Source organism: Stegostoma tigrinum, chromosome 22 (genome assembly GCF_030684315.1).
Source record: "Stegostoma tigrinum isolate sSteTig4 chromosome 22, sSteTig4.hap1, whole genome shotgun sequence".
NCBI lineage: Eukaryota > Metazoa > Chordata > Chondrichthyes > Orectolobiformes > Stegostomatidae > Stegostoma > Stegostoma tigrinum.
Window position 1 is genome coordinate 27,591,416 of NC_081375.1, and position 17,707 is coordinate 27,609,122.

The 17,707-nt window shown below is 41.8% G+C and overlaps 1 protein-coding gene across 5 annotated transcripts in view; it reads right to left on the bottom strand.

Annotated features, from left to right (window-relative positions):
- ccdc57 (coiled-coil domain containing 57) overlaps window positions 1-17,707 on the bottom strand; it is a 175,027-nt gene that overhangs the window by 95,403 nt on the left and 61,917 nt on the right. For all 5 annotated transcript variants that reach the window (XM_048555362.2, XM_048555365.2, XM_048555363.2 and 2 more), the window contains exon 8: window positions 1,340-1,498. In XM_048555362.2, coding sequence (XP_048411319.2) covers window positions 1,340-1,498 — 159 coding nt within the window. The remainder of the gene's footprint in view (window positions 1-1,339; window positions 1,499-17,707) is intronic.

The window sequence follows — 17,707 nt, forward strand, 5'->3', positions numbered from 1 at the left end:
GCGCCGATACAGTCATCGATGTAACGGAGGAAGAGGTGGGGTTTGGGGCCTGTGTAGGTGCGGAAGAGGGACAGTTCCATGTAACCAACAAAGAGGCAGGCATAGCTTGGGCCCATGCGGGTACCCATGCCACCCCCTTTATCAGTAGGAAGTGGGAGGAATCGAAAGAGAAGTTGTTGAGGGTGAGGACGAGTTCGGCTAGGCGGATGAGGGTGTCGGTGGAGGGGGATTGGTCGGGCCTGCGGGACAGGATGAAGCAGAGGGCCTTGAGGCCATCTGCGTGAGGAATACAGGTGTATAGGAACTGGACGTCCATGGTGAAAATGAGGTGTTGGAATAATGAGGCCAGGGAATTGGAAGTTCTGGAGGAGGTGGAGGGCGTGGGTGGTGTCACAAACGTAGGTAGGGAGTTCCTGGACCAAAGGGGAGAAAATGGAGTTCAGATAGGTGGAGATGAGTTTGGTGGGGCAGGAACAGGCTGAGACAATGGGTCGACCAGGGCAGGCAGGTTAGTGGATAATGTCTGATTCCTCCCTACACACGACTGCTTCCAAATCTCATGTTTTATTAGACACTGTGTGCATTGCTGTACAAACAGCTTAGAACCTTTGTACTCAGATTTCATCTTTTGTTTATCCATTTTCTTGTGGATAGTTTATATAACTTTAGGATGGGGTCAAAGCACCTGTCTTTATTGAGTCATTCCCTGTGATTTTAAGCTGACATCACATGAAGACTGTGCTTGACCTTAACTCCCCATACGTATCCTCATAGAAGATGGATTAGTAAATATTGTATAGCTATTAAAAATTGTACATAATGGAAAATGTAAAGCTTGTACATTTTACATGTACTTAATAAATAGAATAGAGTTGTCTCCCTCCTGCTACAAATGAGAGTTCTCCTTTGTGGTACCACTGTACTATCTACCCAGTGCATAACAGCATGTTCTCAGTTGTAGATATTCTCACAGTTTGCCAGCATTACTCCCTGGCTGTTGGCAAGAGTTTAGAGGTAAAATAAATATTTTCTCTGGCCTTGTGAGCTAATATTTTACAATCCTGAGACAGATAATGTTGCAAGTTCATCAAGAAATCCTAAAAAAAATTAACAGGTGAGCTGAAGTGGCAATTTTTAAACTTACTTTTTGACCTTCTTAGCAAACAAACATCTACTTAAAATCAGAGTTTAATTTTAATTCTTAAACCATTCTTAATAGAATGGCAATTTTGATCCCTTGGTACTTAACTAAAGTTCAAGATTTACTCCAAAAATCAATCTGTATTTTTTCTCGTGAGTATGATTTGCCATTTCTCAACTGATTGACAATGCTGCTTACTTTTCCACATCGTCCTTGTATCTGCTTAATTCAGTTTTCAGCTTTGAATGTTGGTCCTGCAACATTTTAATTTGCATGTCCTTAGCAACAGTCTCCTTGGAGATCTGTGCTATATGAGTATCCCAGCCAGTCTTTACCATTGAAAGTTCCCCACGTAACCTAGAAAACAGAAGGGGAAAAAAAGAGAATTCTGCAGGTCATTACAAAATAACATTAATGGCCTTGCTTCAAGTCACAGTGAGTTGAACCAGCTGCACTGTGCTGCATTATTAAATATGTCACTACATCCATTCAGCAGTAACTCCAAACAATTGCAGTAGCATTGGATAATTTTCTGAAAAGTGTTTTGTCTTTATTTTATCTGCACTTGAAAGTGGACTTCATTAAAATTAATGAGTGCCCTTTCCATTCTACTCCACCCTGTGATAATATAGCCACGGATTTTTAAATAACTTAACAGTTCTGTTGCTGCTTGGTGAACTTAGCTGTTATTTCATTTATTACAGTGTGTCCTCTGTTGATTGTGACTTCAAATGTAGAGTTAACAAAGTTTCAGAAAACACCTTTTTATATGTGCAAAGTTAATTTTCCAACTCACAATCAATGAACCTCAATTGCAATTGTGATGTTAGAGTGTAACAGAATTTGTGAAAACAGAGGAGGGCATACATAAATAATAAAAAAGTTTTCCTAATAAATCTCACTAATACACACTTACAGACACCGATTTAGTCCGAAATTATGTCAAGTGTCTTTTAAGAGAATTTGTTCAAATGCACAAAAATATTTTTCTTCTTCTTCATGAGTACTAAGCTTCAAATGACTGAATAAAGAGCAAAAGATTTGGCACAAAGCCATATGTGAAGTATCAAAGGATACTGATTCAAAACATCAGTAATAAATTGGTCAGAACTCATCTTTTTAAAAGTTCCATTTTCTCTGTGTAAGTCACTGGCTTGGTCTGGTCAGATTTTGCAGACATCAGCAGTGATAATTCATCACATGTTAAGTCTCCAGGGTAAACACCCAGTCCTCATCTGACACCGATCTTCCTAAAATTTCCTTAAAAAAGTTACTAGACAGTGATCAGGAGTGGGAATACTAGTTAATCATTCTCCTGTCTAACCCAGAAAACAGGGGATAACTGAGATGTTCCTAATACCATATGAAAGGTGATCAGCTACTTCTGCACAGAAATGGAATTGGATTTGCCAGTCATAAAGGCTTAGGAACACAGGCAGTGTTCACTAACCTTCTGAGCAATGTGGACTGATATCTTTGATGTGTCTCAAAAAGCTAAAGCAAAATACAAAAGGAAAATTCAAACACTCTAGCTGCCTGAAAAAAAGTATTGATTTCTAGGAACAGGACTAAAACACACACAATGCCACATGAATGCCAGGCAATGACTGACTATCTCCAACAAGAAAGAATCTAACCAACATCCCTTGTCATTCGATGATGTTACAATTACTAAATCCCCGACTATTGATATCCTGGGGTCACCACTGATCAGAAGGTTAACTAAACTTCCTTATGGGTATAGTGGCCACATCAGCAGGTCAAAGGCTAGGAATACTGTGGCAAGTATCTCGCCTCTTGACTCCCCAAAGCCTGTCCACCAGGTCAGGAGTATAATGGAAAACTCCCCATTTGCCTGGATGAGTGTCAGTTCAAAAACACTCAAGAAGCTTGACATCATCCAAGTCAAAGCAGCCCACTTGATTGGCACCCACTGTAAAACTCTATAACTCTACGACTCTATGACACATACACAAACATCACTCCTTCGACTATAATGTTCAGTAGCAGCAATGTGTACTATCTACAAGATGCACTTCATAAATTCACCAAAGATCTTTCGACAGGACCTACCAAGCCCAGGTCCACTTCCAATTAGAAGGATAAGAGCGGAAAGTACATGGGAACATCAGCACCTGTAAGCCACTCACCATCCTGACTTGGGCAGATATTGCCATTCTTTCACTATCATGGGGTCAAAATCCTGGAATTTTCTATGGGCCTACCTACAGCGCACAGAAGCAAGTAGTTTGAGAAGTCAGCTCACCACTATCTTCTCAAGGGCAACTAGGGACGTACAGAAAATGCTGGCCAGCCAGCGATACCCACATTCCACAAATGAATAAAAATAAACATACAAACCAATTCACATTATTTATTAAAGACTTGGATAATGGCATAGACAGTGACATCTCCAAATTCGATGATGACAAATTTGGTGGCATTGTCAACAGATAGACAATAGCATAAAATTGATCGACTAAGTTAACGGCAAAAACTGTGATAGGTGGCGTTCAACGTAAGCAAGTTTGAGGCTATTTATTTTGGACCAAAAAAAGGCTGGATCAGGGTCTTTTCTCGATGGTCTGAAGATAAATCCAGTAGATGTCCAAAGAGACTTGGGATTTGATAAATCTTTAAAATGTCATGAAAAGGTTCAGAAAATAATCAAGAAAGCACATGGAATTCTCCATCTTTTTATTAAGAGGACAGGAGTCTAAAGATGTGGAAGTCCTTAAGACCATAAGACATAGGAACAGAAGTGCGGCAATTCAGCCCATTGAGTCTGCTCCGCCATTCATTCATGGCTGATAAGTTTTTCAACATCATTCTCCTGCTTTCTCCCCATAACCCTTGATCACCTTGATAATCAAGAATCTATCTATCTCTATCTTAAATGTACTCAAAGACCTGGCCTCCACTGTCTTCTGTGTCAGTGAATTCCATAAATGCACCAGTCTCTGGCTAAAGACATTTCTCAATATCTTGGTTCTGAAAGGTCTTCCTTTTAGTCTAAGCCTGTGCCGTAGGGTCCTAGTCTCTCCAACCAATGGAAACATCTTCCCAACATCCACTCCGTCCAGGGTATTCAGTATTCTGCAAGTTTCATTTAGATATCACCCCCTCATTCTAAACTCCATCGAATATAGACCCAGTGTCCTCAAACATTCCTTATATGTCAAGCTTTTCAGAAGGGTCTAGGCCCGAAACGTCAGCCTTCCTGCTCCTCTGATGCTACTTGGTCTGCAGAGTTCATCCAGCTCTACACCTCATTATCGCAGATTCTCCAGTTCCTACTATCTCTGGAAGAAGAATGCGGTAAGATTACATTGAAACCTACAACATTCTAACAGCATTAGAGAAGGTAAATGCAGGAAGGAATTTCTAGGGATCATAACCTAAGAATACAAGGGAGACCATTTGGTACCAAGATGAACAGAAATTTCTTTATCTAGAGCATGGTGAGTCTCTGGAATTCTCTGCCACAGAAAGAATTTGAGGTCAAAACACTGAATGCTTTTGACAAGGAGTTAGGTATGGTTCTTAGGGCTAAAGGGACCAAGTGGTATGGGAAAAAAGCAGGAACAGGGTACTGAATTGGATGAGCAGCTGTGATTGCATTGAATATGATTAGTACTAGCACCATTCTTCCTCTGAATTCTTCTTCAACCTCATGAGCAAACTAAGACCCTGAATGATATAGAAAATAGGGTGTTTTTCTTCTACCCCGAGCACCTTCTAGCTGTTCTTGCAAATATATATGCAAACTGTGTTTGTGAATTGGTCAGCAAAAACAAAACACATATTTTGTAAAATATTAAGGGTGGTGAGGGCCAAAGGGAAGCTTAATTGGTAGATCTTTCCCTGAAATAGGATCAAAAGTTCTGCCTGTGATTCTAAAGACCATCTGAAAGTAAGTAACTACAAATGTGCATGCAGACAACTGGCTTTTCTTCTGAAAAAGACTGCCCGGATTAGTTGAGACAAAGAATGTTTGAATTTCTTTTTATCCAGTTCATTCAGCTGGCATAGTTGCAATATTTTGATTGACTCTTTGGACTAACGCAGTGAAATGCCTTTCTTTAATCCATCAGAGCTTATTGCACAGATGTGTTTCCCAGCACCAGGTTCTCAAAATTATTCCACATTCTTTCTGGTTCCCCACTTAAAATTTAAAGAATGACCTGAACAGAATAAATGGTTATGATGATGCCCTTCATATAAACTACAAACAACATATTTTAGATCTTAAATTAGTACAGTGACATGTTGGTTAAGTACGGCAAACCCATTTGGAAGGACTGACTTTTTAGTCCATTTCTTTGCTTAGGGACTGGTATTGTGTTGTTAGCAACAACATTATTCTGTGTATTGGTGCTGCTACCAGTTTTTAATTTTCAAATATTTTACCAAATGAACAATTGTGTAAAAATTCTGCAGCATTCACAAGAAATTTGCTTTTAGGAACTTTTAGAGTCATAGTGATATAGCATTGAAACAGACCATTCAGTCGAACCAGTCCACACCAGCCATGTTCCCAAACTAAATTAGTCCCACGTGTCTGCGCTTGCCCCTGATCCCTCTAAACCATTCCTATTCATGAACTTATCCAAATGTTCTTTTTTTGAGAGTTGTACATATACCTGCATCCATCACTTTCTCTGGTTGTTCATTCCACACATGAATCACTCTGTATATAAAAAAAAGTTGACCCTCACATCCTTTACGAATCTTTCTCCTCTCAGCTTAGAAATATGTCCCCTAGTCTTGAATTCCCACATCTAGAAAAACAAACTCGTCATTCACCTTATCTATACACCTCATGATTTTACAAACTCAGTAAGTTCATCCCTCAACCTCCTACACTCCAGTGAAAAATGTCTCAGTCTATTTTTATATCTCAAACCCTCCATTCCTGGCAACATTCTGGTAAATATTTTTCTCAACCCTCTCCAGTTAAATAATATACTTCCTACAACAGGGCAACAAAACTCTGCACAATACTCCAGAAAAGGGTTCACCAATGTCCTGTACAACCTCAATATGATGTCCCAACTCCTATACACAAACAAACTGTCAAACAAACTTGAACACATCATCAAAATTGAATCCATCACTGAAGCTCCCACTATCAACCTCCTGGGGGCTACCATTGATCATACACTTCGCTGGACTCATACTATAAATAAAGTGGCTACAAGATTATCAGAGGCTAGGAATACTGCAGTTCAGTGACTCAACTCCTGACTCTCCAAAGCTTCTCCACCATCTACAAGGCACAAGTCAGGAGTGTAATGGAATGCTCCTCACTTGCCTGGATAAGTGCAGCTCCAACAACACTCAAAGCCTGACACCATCCAGACGTTGCAGTCCACTTGACTGCCACCACTTTCACAACCATCCACTCCCTCCACCATCAATGCTCAGTTGCAGCAGTGGATACAATCTACAAGATGCATGGCAGAAATTTGCCATCGATCCTTAGACAGCACCTTAAAAACCCACAACCACTTCCATCTAGAAGAACAAAGGTAGTAGATACATGGGAACATGACCACTTGTAAGTTCCCCTCCAAAGCACTCACGATCCTGATTTGGAAACATGAATCGCCATTCCTTCACTATCACAGGATCAAAATCCTGGAGTTCTCTTCTTAACAGTACTATGGGTCTACCACCAGCAAATGGAGTGCAGCAATTCATGAAGGCAGCTCACCAACACCTTTGCAAGGGACAAACAATAAATGCTGGCTAGCCATCAATGTCCACTTCCCATTTCCAATTTCAATATTTACCTACTACAATTTCTACTTGCATCCTGCTGGCTTTTGCTCAGGTTCGACTCTCTGCTTTCCAGTACTTCCCACTTGCTGCTCTGACTCCATCACTCCCTCCTGCTTGACATTCTAGAGTAGGCTGGTGAGTGAGAAAGATCTGAAGAAGGGTCCTGACCCGAAATGTCAGCTTTCCTGCTCTTCTGATGCTGCTTGGCCTGCTGTGTTCCTCTTGCTCCACAAAGTGGTATCCAGTTAACTTCCCTAATTTATAGTCCACGCTTAAGCAAAACCAACAGTGGTACATGATGCAGATTTGGTCAATGGCAGCTAAGGTCCTGACATGAAAATATCTTCCTTAACAGACTCATGAATTTAACCAGCAAGTCAGCCCCACAGTTTATAAAAAGAATCAGATTTGATATTCACTCCAGAGAGAGATAGTTGTTCTCAGCCAATGTAATGGATAAAAGTCAGAAGTCACACAGAGTTTGCAAATTCTCCCCATGTCTGCATGGGTTTCTTCCAGATGCTCTGGTTTCCTCCCACAGTCCAAAGATTGGCCATGCTAAATTGCCTGTATTGTTCAGGGAGGTATAGGCTAGGTGGGTTATACGGGTCTGAGATTCAGTGTGGACTTGTTGGGCCAAAGGGCCTGTTTTCACACTGTAGGGAATCTATGAATCTTTGCTGTCAAACACACACTGTTGTTGGTCAGAATCATAAGATTGTAGACATGCTCACTGAACCAGTGGGTTTGGTCGCAAGCATTTTGTCACCCTGCTAGGTGACATAGTCAGTGTGCCTCCAGTGAAGCTTTGGTGTTCTGTCCCACTTGTTACTTATATGCAGCAGTTTGTTGGGGTGTTTGGTACCACTTCTGGTTCTGTTTCTCAGTGGTTTGTACACAGTCTAATTCAATGTGTTTGTTGATAAAGTTCCAGTTAGAATACCAGGCCTCCAGGAATTCCCTGGCATGTCTATGTTTGGCTTGTGTAATTATGGATGTGTTGTTCCAGTTGAATTTGTGTCCTTCTTTGCCCATGTGTAGTGAGACTGTGAGAATTGGTCATGCCTCTTGGTGTCTAGTTGGTGTTTGTGTATCTGTATTGTCAATTTTCTTCTGGTTTGGCCTATGTAGTGTTTCTCACAGTCCTTGCATGGCATTTTGTATATTACCCCAGTTTTGCTGGGTATGAGATCCTTTACGTTTGTCAGTACCTGTAGGTTTGTGGGCTACCCTGATACCAAGGGGTCCGAATAGTCTTGTGGTCATCTCTGAAATGCCCTTGATGTATGGTAGGAGATTGGTAATTCTGGTCAAGTTGTATCTTTCTGTTGTGGTCTGTCTTGGTGGTATTGGCGGAATGTGCTTTCAGGTATCTATTCCTTTTGAAGAGTCCGTATAGGTACTCCTGTTCTGCTTTGCTTAGTTCCAGGTTGCTGCAATATGTTGTGGATCGTTTAATGGGCGTCCTGATGCAGCTCTGTTTGAGGGTGTTGGGGTGGTTGCTACTGTAATCAAGTATATGGTCCATCGGTGTGGTCTTTCTACATACACTAGTTTGGAGTTCCCCATTGTTTTTGGGTTCTACTATTATGTCTAGGAAGGGTAGTCAGTTGTTGTTCTCTCCTTCTTTTATGGAGTTTATCCCAGTGAGGACGTGGTTTACGTGTTGGTGGGTTTCTTCTAGTTTTTGTGTGTTTGATAATCATGAAGGTGTCATCTACATATCGGACCCACAGTTTGGGTTGTATAGTGGGGAGTGCTGTCTGTAACAAGCAGGACAGAACACTAATGCTTCACTGGAGGCCCACTGACAATGTTACCAAGCAGGGTCTGCAGCCAAACCCATCAGCTCAGCGAGCATGTCTGCAACCTCATCCACAACCCAAGTTACTACCTTCGTGAAAACTTGATATAACACAAATTAGGATAGGTCAAACACGGCTGGCTTCACGAACTGAGGAAAAATTCCACTCCAACGTACAAGTTGAAATAACTCCACAGAGGCTGGTATCCCATCACCAATTCCCCCTTTACTTACACATTAAGAGTCCCTGACACTGATTCAGCTCCATCAGAGCCAGCTCCAGAGGGAATAGGATGAGTCTCACTCCTGTTCTTCCTTTTCTAACACCCCAGAGAACTCCTGAACTTACTGCCATACTGTAGCAGTACTTGTTTTTCCCAGCGTGTGGGTGTGTGCGTGTGCATGCGTGTAGGTGTGAGACACAGTAAAAACACCCACGAGACCAAAGAACTAGTAGCAAGCACAGCCCACTGGGGTCAATGCCTATGTGAATGAAAAGGTGAAGGGGAAGGTAGGGATCAAATTAAATTAGAATTGGAGGAGGTGGGTAAATAAAGCTCACCACAACCCAGGGTGCGCACCTCTCCGGAAAGACATCAAGAGTATTGGTGAACATCGAGCGCTTCTTCGCCAGGGACACCCAGACACGAATGTAGCCACAGATAAGGAGCAGGCAGTCAGCCATAATGGCCCCCTCTATGACCTGCTGCCTGGACCTGTTAAAGGTCAGCTTAGCCAGGCCCAAAAGCAGACCCACGAGGAGATCCTCCAACCTGCCTGCTCCCCTCTGCGCTGGGTGCCTAAAGAAGAAGAGCAACCAAAAGCACAAATGAAGGTTCTGAAGATATCTGAAAAGGGAGTGCAAACACCCACACCCAATATGTACATGGTCCACCGACTCCACAGCGCCACAAAACACACAGTTGGGCTTGCAGTCCGTGAACCACTGCAAACTGTGGTTGCATGGGATGGGATGGGACACTCCTGTTCTTATCTGTCAACAAGGGCTCCATGATGGGACCAGATTCAAAGCCCCAATCAAGGAACTCATATTCTATGATGGTCCACCAGCAGACTTTGTTACAATCACTATATCCTACCCCTTCCAAGTCAGAGGATGTAGGCTGGGGCATTTTAGCACCAGATTACGTTCTTCCAACTCAGCCTCTGATATAGGCAGTATGTGACAGCTCGCCTCTTGTGCCAGACTATCTCGTCTTCAGGTAGCAACATCTCAGATTCACCTCTGATTCCGAGGGATCTTCAGTACTTGATGGAAAGGAACCCAAGCACCTTCATTTGTGCTTTGGAACAACGGGAAAGGCAGTTGAGTAGCCAGGCATGTTTTGTTCCAGCACCATTTGCAAGTTTGTGTTTATACATGGGACACATGCTTGTTCAGGACCATTGCACCTACCCAAACTTTATACATCACAGGATGTAGCCTTGCTTTGGCCATGCCTCTTACCCATGCAGGGTCATTTCCGTGGTTCCTACACCAAACTTCATCCCCTGAACTAAAAAGCCTGTCTCGCTGAGCAGAGTCTTGTGTCCAACACTGGAGTTCCTGATGCCATTTCACCCTCCACCCACAGGTATGCGAAGATCAGATATAATCCTGTGTACAGTCTTCTCCCCATTAACAACTCTGGTGGAGCTATCCATGTAGTTGCAAGAGGGGTGATCCTTTAATGAAATAGGAACCAGGCAAGTTTGGTATCTAGTGAAAATGTAAGCTATTTCTTTAAGCCTGCATCAAAGTTTGAACTGCCCTTTCTGCCAAACCATTAGATGATGGTAGGTATTTAGCAGTCCATTTTTCTGATGAAGGGTCTAGACCCAAAACGCCAGCTTTTGTGCTCCTAAGATGCTGTTTGGCCAGCTATGTTCATCCAGCTCCACACTTTGTTATCTTTTTATATCGAATACCATGTGACTTTAGAAATAGTCAAATTCCCTTCTGGTAAACAATGGCCAGTTATCTGTGACCACCACTTCTGGGAGTCCGCGTATTGCTAAAGATGTGCACAGGTTTTTATCGTCACAGCCCTCCATTGTGCTTGGTAAATTAACGCTATGCATGCCCAGTCACTTTGAGTGGGCACCCACATTGATTCAGAACATTGAGCCCAAGAAAGGACCTGTGTAGGCGTGTCCACGGTTTACCCAGCCATTCCCACAAATGTAGGGGAGCTGCAGTGGTAATCTTTGTCCTTGTTAGCACTCTGGGCACTGTGCCACCAATGCAGCGATGTCTGCATCCAATCCCAGCCACCAGATATGAAGTTCTTGCCAACATCTTCATTTTGGGAATCCCTGGTGGAGTTCAGCCAATATCTGGCAGCTACCTTTGCTCGGGACAATCTTTCTTGCTCCCTACAATGACATGCGATTCTCAAATGTAATCTGGTCACTCTGAGTCCAAAAATATTTCAATTCTGGTTGTGAAGGCCCTTGAGATCCACCCCCCCCCCCCCACCAGATGTTTCAGTTTTGGTCGGGACTGGATTTTTCTGCATCAGATATTGTCAGCAGTAACAAGAAGGGTGTCCAGAGGCAGTGCTACAGGTTGTGCACCTGCCAGCAGGAGGTAGCTCAATGCATCCGCATTTGCTTTTTCGTCTTTGGACAGTGTTCCAACTTTTAACTATATGCACTTAGAATTACAGACCACCACTGACTTCAGCCTGAAGCTGTGGGTGGCACTGCCTTGTCCTCTAAGTGGACCTAACAAGGGTTTGTAATCCATCATTATCACAAATTTATGTCTATACAATTACTGGTGAACCATCCTGACTCCAAATATGACTGCTAAACCTTCTTTCTCTCTGGACATATTTACACTAGCGAGTTTTGGGATATTTACGCTCTGCATTAGCCAATGTCCTGGATGTATACACTAATAGGCATTCCTCTCCACTGAGTCACCTATAAGCTAATACTACCCCAATGCCATACTGGGATCTCACTTGGCATCATAGTGTGCCAACACTTTAGACCATGATAGCTGTTTCTTCAATTCCCTGAAAGCTATGACTTGGCTACATGACCATTTTGAAGGCTGACCATTTTTTAAGAGATGGTGTGAAGGTGCCAGGCTGGAGGTCAGGTTATGTATGAACTTTCCATAATAATTCACTATGCCAAGGAAAGATAATAAGCTCTGGTACAGATGTGGAAGACAGGGCACCCTTGATTGTCTTCATTTTATCTTTCAACAGGTGTAACCTGGTCTTGTCAACTCCGTAAACCAAGTTGGTGCCTGGAACACACATTTCTCCCTATGGTATACACCCACCTAAGAGAAACAACTAGGGACTACGTCCAAATTCTCTTAAGTGCTCCTTACTGGTCTTCCCTGTTATTAGCCCATCATTAAGATAAATGGCAACATGGGGTAGACCTTCTAAAATGTTCTCCATCATCCACTGAACAATTGCACAGCCTGACTATACCCTAAATGACAGCTTCATACAGTGGTACAAACTCTTATGGGTATTAATTGTATCATACTTCTGGGAAACCTTATCTAAAGCATAGTTTATGTCGAGGTACATGAAGGACAGCACCCCCCCAATCAGCTCCGCATATAAATTTGCTATGCAAGGAATTTGGTATTTATCCAGCTATAAAAAGCTGTTTACCGTGTTTTTAAAATCCTCACAAAGGTGAGCCAGCCCATTGGGCTTCATAATCAGTACAACTAGTGCCCATTCTACAGTGTGAAGCTGGATGAACACAGCAGGCTAAGCAGCATCAGAGGAACAGGAAAGTTTGAAGAAGGGTCCCAACCTGAAACGTCAAACTTTCCTGCTCCTCTGATGCTGCTTGGCCTGTGTTCATCCAGCTTCACACTGTGTTATCTCAGATTCTCCAGCATCAGCAGTTCCTATCTCTGCCCATTCTGCAAACTGGATTTGTTTGATGATTCCTTTGATTTCCAGCTTTCTGATTTTTACTTTGGTCCGTAAGGCTATTGGCACTGGGTGGGCCTTGCAGATTTGTCAAAATGCTTCCTAGTCAACATGGAAGGTAGCCTTGGCTTCTGTAACAGTCCCTAGACCTTCCTGAAAAACATCTGGGTGTTCTATTAGGAATTCAATCAGGCAGCCATTTTCTAATCAACAAACGTTAAGCCAATCTAGGTGAATCTTACTCAACCAATTCACCCCATCAAGCTTGGGGCTGAGGTTTTTACTACAATCAGTGGAAACTGATCAGTTGCTTCTCATAAGACACTGGAACTGAAGTTGTAACCTTAATCTTTAAAATGCACACCCCTCCCACATACATTCTCAGTCCAGTCGAGGTATTGCACAAAGTTAAGAGCTGGAGTCCAGAACAAATTGTGTTAGACACAGGCTCTGCAGTCATTGAAACAACCATACTAGTTATGAACCTCCGTTAAAACCGGGTGACCATTTAAACCAATGTTTATTTTGATTGGGTCTGATTTGGATGTTGCTAAGCAATTTAACTGCTCCAAACCCATGTAGGTGGACATCCCAAGGTGTGCATTCTCCTGGATGCTGGCCTATGAGTTCTCTCACTCAATTAAGATCCAGTGGGACTTTTTTGCTGTTGAGTTCACATACTGGCAGCAACTACATTAGCTTGCCAGCCCTGGATCCTGAAGAAAATTTTATCCCTGAGGCCAAGGCTTGACTTTATTTTGGGATTTTGCTGTGGGCTGACCTAGAGTCCTTCTGATCAGGATGTTTACTAAATGAGGCTATGCAATTGTCTTCGCTAAAATGATGTTTTCCCCAAGCTCAGTCCAACTGACAATGTGTCCACTTCCATCAGAATACCCTGCAACACCAATGCTACACTTGCTGAAATTTCCAATGACAAAGCCAGTTGCAGTGCCCATTTAAAGTCCACTTAGGCTTCAGCTGGTAGGCACTTGTGTATGGTTACATCATTAATTCCACATACCAAATGGCCTCTCAGCATCTCATTAAGGACTAAACCAAAATCATATGCCTCTGCCAGTTGTCTTAACCTTGTCAAAATCTTAATATGGGTTTGCCAAGTAAACTGATAGCATATCAGAATTAGAGGAAGCTTAGGGTCATAATATTTCTTGGCTTAAATCCATCAAGTCTTGAAAGGTTTTAGTATCTGGTGCCTCACTGAAAGTTAGGCTTCTAATAACTGAAAAATCTGAAGGTCCACGAGCTGTCAGGAGAATTACTCATTGCTTTTAATCTGATCTAATGTCATTTACCAGGAAAACATAATGCATTCATTCCACATATGCAGCCCAATCTTCAATGGCAGTATCAACCAAATCAATCTTCCCAAATAACGGTATGATACCAAAAATACTTACCCCAAATCGAAGACAATTGTGGTGGGCAAATTTCTTCAGGAGCATGTGCTTTTCTCTCGTCACCACTGAAATAACTCCACAGAGGCTGGTATCCCATCACCAAGTCACACTTTATTTACACATGGAGAGTCCTTGACACTGATCCAGTTCCCTCAGAGCTGGCTCTCAGAATGAATAGGATGTTTGACATTCCTGTTCTTATCTGTCAGCCAGGGCTCCCTGATTGGAACAGATTAACAACTCTAATCATGGAACTCCTATTCTATGATGTCCATCTGGCTAACTTCATAATAAATACTACACAAGTCATCTGTGATCATCAGCACCACATCTTTGAAATCTGCATGAGGTACCTTTGTAGTTGCCATGATGCCTGTATCCTTCAGAACTCTCATGGTGCTGTTTTGTTTCAAGGGCCAGACGCCTTACAAGAATGGTTACTGGACAACAAGGCAAACCCTCTGCAACCATGACCAATGACTCTGTTCTATAACTCCTTGACTCATGATGAATATGTATATCTATATATAAAATGCAGACCATTCTTCCACCAGAGCTGTTGCAAAGAGGACAGTTGGCCTGCTTAAGATGTGATTCTGATGATTTGATCAGACTTGGAGATGTGGGGCGTTGCAGCACACCGCATCAGTGTGCGGATATGATCAACTCTGAAGAGCTAGGAGAGCAGCAGCAGTACACCAAGGTAGAAGATAAGGATATTCAGTATAAGGAACATCTATTGCACGATAATACGTGCAGTTTCAGGCGCAACAAGCCAGATGAGGCTGATTTAGCACCTGGCTCCAACAGATGAAAGCTAGGTGCAGTGAATACTCATTGACTGTAAACTTGTTGCTGCTAGAAAGGCAAGCAGTCTGTGCCTGTTCCCAGAAACAAATGCAACTTTTGTCAGTTTTTATTCTTCACTATCTCTGTTTCTGAACAAAAGTGAAGATTTTCAACCATACAAACACTTTTCAGTATTCAAAGTCCACATTTAACAAAGGAAACATCATTCAGAATATTGGGAAAGCAGTAGTACTCCCTTAAAACAGGATTCTTAGATGGGATGAAGTTAAAGGTGGGTAACCAGTGTGTGGTAAATCTTACAAAGTAAATGAGGAATCACTAATTAATCTCCTTGTGGAGTGCATTGAGTATGAATTCCCTTGGTAACAGACAATGACCTGCCCAGCTTAAATTCATCACCGAAGCCCTTTATAAAGCAGACTCAGGGACGGGTCTGCAGAACTCTGTGTCCTGGGCTGGGATTAGCCTATATGTGCCACCAACAGCGCCTCTATTTTGGTTCCCAACAATAAACAATGTTTCTTTCCAGTCAGGTATCCCAAGTTATTATATGATGTATCCACAACAGCAATATATTTAAGAATGTGCACTTGCATTTGCAATGAAGCATCAGCCATGCCAGCTATGTGTCCTGTGAAGCATTTCTTTTGGCTCCCCAAGCCCTCCACTGGGATTGAGTTCCTGCACTTCTTGTTGGAAATTCTGATCCCGGCTCCTTCAAAAATGTGAAGCGTGCCTGAAATGAAACAGTACTCACCTACTGCAGGATTGTTGGGGCACGTCAAACTATACAGTCAAACCGTACTTTTGTAGCAGTATGTCATGTTCTGCAATTTAAATCTCCACCAGCACAGCCAGTCACTTTGACAAGGAAATTGGAAACCATTCAAAAGGCGAAAAAAATATTTTATATCCATGACTTGGAGGAGGCTGAGCAAAGGTTGGGATGAAAAGGAGTCAAAACAGTAAGAAATCAGTTTTGAGAGACAAGAGTAGGTTGGAAAGATGAATCTACTAGAGTGATCATGTTTGAGGATCTTCGGAAGAAGGTAGAAGTGAGTTGCTTGGGGTTGGTGGACAGAGTTTGAAGGCTGTGGGAGAGATCAAGGACCTGTGGAGTTAAGAGATGAGTAAAAGAATTGGAATCCTGCCTCTGTTATATAGAAGTGAATACTACAAATAACAATAGCACCATTTTTGACAGCACATTTAATTAAAATAAGTTAGTTAGACTCAAGAGAATAGGGTGCTGCAGGTTTAGACGGTGAAAGGTTAGAATCCATGACAGGTGCAGTTATATTGAGACTGCTGGCAGTTCCCAATGAAAAGATCTAGAAAGGGTAACAGACCTGAGGCAAAGGTTTAGACAGAAGGAAAACTTTGACGACAAGGAAAAAGGGATGGTGTGCATGGTATTACATGAAGGCTCCTGGCTACAACAAACTGCAAAGGCAAAGACAACAAGAAATGACATTTTGTGCAAACAATATATTAGCATCTAAGTGGATATAAATAAAAGGGCATAATTCAACATTTTTAAATTTAAATAGTTTTTAAATTTAAATTTTAACAAACAGTTGAAGGAAAGAGACATCAAAAAATTCTGTAACTGTCAAAAATGCAGTGCTGCACAAATGCAGTGAAGATGTGAAAAATATTGCTTAAAAGAGCCTTAAAATATATGTAATGTAAGAGAATCCAACTAAAACTCTCCTGCAAAAAAAAAGCAAACAAACATTCTTTTCCAATCATTCCTATCAAGCATTTTCTGTACAATGAGTGTTGAACAGACTATGTCTGGACGATGGTTCTATTTAAACTGATGCTTCTTTTTTTAGAATACCTATTAACTGTATTTTTACTGTGTTAGGAAATGTAATCCACATTGTAATTGGTGTTACAATCCTTGCTAGGTCATGCTAAAAGACACAGCTGCAGTTAAGAGTGTGATGACTGGTTCTATATTTCATCTGATAAATATTAGCTGAGATTTACCATTCTTGGCCCTTACAGAGCCCAATTTAAACATATCCAACATAAAGCCTCAAACATGTATTTTGTTGATCTTGATCCTGGTACTGTAGGATCTGCCTGGTTCATACTGCTTGCTGCCTGTGCTTCGCATGAAATTTGGAACTAGTTTTTTTGGCAGATCTTTAGGTGATATATGAAATAGTTTCAACTCCCATACATGCAAAACGTTGAATTATCTCAGATTCTAACGGCATTGGAGAGGAGGAACATGAATCGAATGCACCAGGGTTGAAAGTTCAGGAATGGAATAGTGGTGGAGAATGCATGCAATCCTTAGAGTGGGATTGCTACATATAGAAATGCAGTTGAAGAGGTGTTTAACTTTAAGAGGGGAAATAAAGCAGCAATTGGGTGGTCTGTGACATGTAGGACCTTGTAGGGGGATGTTTTGGTCAAAATTTTGTAGATTGTAGCTTTTCCTCTCTCATCTTCTAACCATGCATTAGCAAAACAATGTGTAAAGTGATCTCAACTATCATTGCACAACAAAACATCATAGTTACATATTCACTTCAACATATGTGGCATGCATTTCCCTATATTTCCCTATAGAAAAACCCATTATATTGCCTGTCAAAGTGCAGGCGGTACTGTGATGGGCTTTTTTTAATATTAAGAATTCTGCAACTTCATGTCCGGCGCCTCACTCAAAATAAGTTAAAATAGTCGGGCATAAGGTTTCTTTCTTTCTAATAGTTGAATGAGAAGTTTAACCTCTACCAAACATAAAATTTCAGGTTGTGATGAGATGGAGGTTCTTGGTTGGCCTTTTCTGAAGAAATCTTTTCTCTAGTGATAA